The 3,461-nt window shown below is 38.7% G+C and overlaps 1 protein-coding gene across 1 annotated transcript; it reads left to right on the top strand.

Moving 5' to 3' along the window:
* Window positions 1-417: 417 nt before the first annotated feature.
* LOC123440211 (probable peroxygenase 4) lies at window positions 418-3,007 on the top strand. The gene is made up of 6 exons (XM_045116779.1): window positions 418-534; window positions 647-760; window positions 1,355-1,440; window positions 1,526-1,620; window positions 2,388-2,510; window positions 2,688-3,007. The coding sequence occupies exons 1-6, from the start codon at window positions 453-455 to the stop codon at window positions 2,839-2,841; spliced, it is 654 nt and encodes a 217-aa protein (XP_044972714.1). The 5' UTR covers window positions 418-452; the 3' UTR covers window positions 2,842-3,007.
* The last annotated feature ends 454 nt before the right edge of the window (window positions 3,008-3,461 follow it).

The raw sequence follows: 3,461 nt of genomic DNA, 5'->3' as shown, positions 1-3,461 counted from the left end.
TCGGAATCCCCGACTCAGATTGCAATCGGGCTGATGAGCATTACCAATCATAGCAGTATTCTCGATTTCCTTATAAACAGGTCACATACTGTAGATTCAGAATGTGCGATTCAGAGCCACTCACGAAACCAATCTGTAACCTTTAAGCAGCCATGACCATTCACACCAAGAATGCCCGCAATCTACAGCAGTTTTGTTTGCACCCTCGATTTCCCGAACAGCTTTGGCCCACTAATCCAAGGTGCAATACAAGTTAGTAGTCTGCATCTGCATTCCACCGTCAGACATGTTGCGGTGCTCGACAAGCTCTGTTTCGTTTTCTTTCGGAGCGTCTCGGCGCTGGTGTGTTCCACGCTCCGCAAGTTGTCAGCCTGCTCTTCACGGGTCTATTTAAACAGGGCCATGCGTTGCATCTCAGAGCCGTACACTCAGGATCATAGCTACAGGCGACAATGCCCGGTCATCGACAATCGCTGGCAGCGGCTTCTCTGAAGCTACCATCTCTTCTGCTTCTGTGGATCTTTAGCTGGAACTGTAAGTCCCCGATGCACCTGCAGCCTGCAGCCAACTAGATTTGTTTCCTGTAGAGTAGAATTATCACGAGAACTTCCAGGCTTGATAGCTGTTACTGTTATCTTTGTATAAGGGGGGCATGCCGTGGCCAAGTTTGATCCTGCAAACATGACGGAGCTTCAGAAACATGTCTCCTTTTTCGACCGGAACAAGGATGGCTTCATCACTCCTACAGAAACCATCCAAGGTGGCTGCTTATTCAACAAATTAGACAAGCTCGTTATTTTTATTTATTTTTATTTTGCGACGGAATTACACAATCTTACACTTCAGTAGAAAAGTAGAATCTCATGCATATGCACTGGTTTTCAAATGATGCATCTGCAACTTGATGAGCAAAAGCTAAGCTCAAGCAGAAGTTCTAATCTTATATAGAGAATACAAACTTAGAGGTAAATGTGAATAATACTGCACCTTTTTGTTATACTCCCTCCGTCTCATAATATAAGAACGTTTTTTATGGGGCGGAGGGAGTAGTAGTGATTTGCTATGTGTGTTTGAAACTTCTTTATACTTATTGTGTTACATTGTTAATTAACAGAAACCTTGCCCCTTTTTTTTTCCACAGTATCACTCAATATATGGGGTAACTATGATTTGTCAATGTTTTTCGAAAGGATTAACTGGTCTCAAGCAGCAAATGCCAAGATCACATGCAAAACCATTTTCTGAAAGCTTTTGGAGTAGCAACAAATGATAAAGCCTGTCTACATTTTCACTTGGAGTCCTACGTATTAGATTTTTTTATTATATATATTAAACATATCTTTGGGTTTTTCAGGGTTTGTTGCAATCGGTTGCGAGTATGCATTTGCTACTGCTGCCTCTGCCGCCATTCACGGTGCCCTTGCTCCTCAAACAACCCCGGTACCCCATCTCTCTTACACATACAGGAACATGTGGGCCTGCAGATAACTAACTCGTATGTGTTATGATGTCTTATTCATTTCAGGCTGGTACACCACTGCCTCACTTGACAATATACGTAGAGAATATCCACAAAGCTATGCATGGAAGTGATTCAGGTGTATATGATGCCAAAGGAAGGTAGTTGAAATCAGTTGCCTTACCTCAGTCCTTGTCTGGGTTCATTTAACTAGTAAAATCAGCCACTTGTACTGAAAATAAAAGAAAAAAACAGTGGTGGCAGTAGCTTGAATTTCTTTGGTTTCTGTTAATCTATTTGGTGTTTATTTAGAGTCGAACTTTATACAACCGGTACATCCCCACCACATTAAACATGTGTACTTTTGTCACGCTATAGTATACGACCTCCGGTTAAGCAACCTTTTTATGTAATCGCAAAAAAAACTTTAGAATTTATGGCAGAAAAATATTTATATATCCAACCATCAAATTAGGAATAATTACCAACACTAACAATACTAAATTGATATTATATATTCGTAGCTTCTGCAAAAATTATATTAAATTTGTGAAAAAATGTTTTCATTATATAAATCAATTTACGGGTGTAAATTATTTTTAAACGAAACAACACATTTTTCTAGAAAAAATGATGGTCAAACTGATGCTTTAGAGACCGCATCAATGCCTTAAGCTACTTATATTACAAATCAAAGGAATTATATGGCTATATAGCCATGGAATCCTTAGGAACATACATAGACATGCATAGTAGTATAAGTAATACCTATTGTAGTTTCTTAGATATACATGAGTTGGATTTGTCAATTGGCTGTATGATATACTCCCCCTTTTTTATTATATTACTCTATTGATGAGATGCTAGGTTATGTGTGCATTTTGAACTTGATTCAAGTTAATATATGTTCTAACGTCACAAGTTATAGGTTTCTTCCCCAAAACTTTGAGGAATTATTCAAAACATATGCAATACTCCGACCAGATGCGTTGACTCTTGCGGAGATGCATGTGATGCTCTTTGCAAAACGGGATCTAGACCCTATATCATGGTAAGTTTTTAGTGTGGCCAATTGTTGGTGAAATGGCATTCTCGAAGCAGAATTTATCATAGAAATTTGATAATAGTTTCCCTCACAATAACTTCCAAGGGATTCTGTAAAGGGTACAATGATCGTTTTAGACTCTTTAAAGTTATCTCAGTCTGCAGTTTCTCTTATATTTTGCAGGGCACCACCACAGGTTGAGTGGGGCCTATTATTCACGCTTGCAAGCGATTGGCTTGGGTTCCTTCACAAAGACAGTGTTAGAGGTATATATGATGGAAGCCTGTTTATCAAGTTGGAAAAGAAATGGCACCCTTTTCAAAGTGCTATGCGATGAACTTGGTGCTAGTTTAGAGTGAGAGTTTGGATATGGAAAGGTTTGTCCCGAAGAAGGTTTTCCTGCTATCTCCAAATTCAACTAGAGTTTATTTTCTTTTCCTCCAAGTTGTAATTGGCTTTATAAGACCTTCATAGCCGATCAATACAACGAAGCAAGTTGGATATATTTCCCGACCTTGTATTCTCTCTCATGTGCCCCTTATTATGTTTGCGCCATGAGCGCCTACCCAAGATGAGCCATAAGCATAAGGCTCATCCACCTATTGGCCACGACTACTGTTGGAAATATTCCCTACATGCAATATTGTGATGATAATATTTATCTATGTAATCATGAGTTTTTTGTATTGTCTGTGAACATCATCGCTAACATTCTTGAAGTACTTATAGTTTCTCACATAGATTTTAGAATATTTTTTTAGAATAATTTCAAGGGAATTCGATAAAGGGGTGCAATGATCCTTTAAGGTTCTTTGAAGTTTTCTGAGTCTGCATTTTCTCTTATATTTTATAGGGCACCGCCCGTGGTAGGGTGGGGCTCATATTCTCGTTTGCTAGTGATTGACTTGAATTTCTTCACAAGGACAATATTAGAAGTTATATATATGATGAATGGTG

The sequence above is a fragment of the Hordeum vulgare genome, chromosome 3H (assembly GCF_904849725.1).
Source record: "Hordeum vulgare subsp. vulgare chromosome 3H, MorexV3_pseudomolecules_assembly, whole genome shotgun sequence".
Lineage (NCBI taxonomy): Eukaryota > Viridiplantae > Streptophyta > Magnoliopsida > Poales > Poaceae > Hordeum > Hordeum vulgare.
This window is presented reverse-complemented; position numbering and strand designations above follow the sequence as displayed.

What these genes read in the sequence shown, in the direction of transcription:
- LOC123440211 (XM_045116779.1), top strand. Translation starts at nt 453, where the DNA reads ATGCCCGGTCATCGACAATCGCTGGCAGCGGCTTCTCTGAAGCTACCA. An exon ending in TCCTACAGAAACCATCCAAG is followed by an intron (nt 761 to 1,354) that starts GTGGCTGCTTAT and finishes TGGGTTTTTCAG; the next exon opens with GGTTTGTTGCAATCGGTTGC. An exon ending in GTATATGATGCCAAAGGAAG is followed by an intron (nt 1,621 to 2,387) that starts GTAGTTGAAATC and finishes CACAAGTTATAG; the next exon opens with GTTTCTTCCCCAAAACTTTG.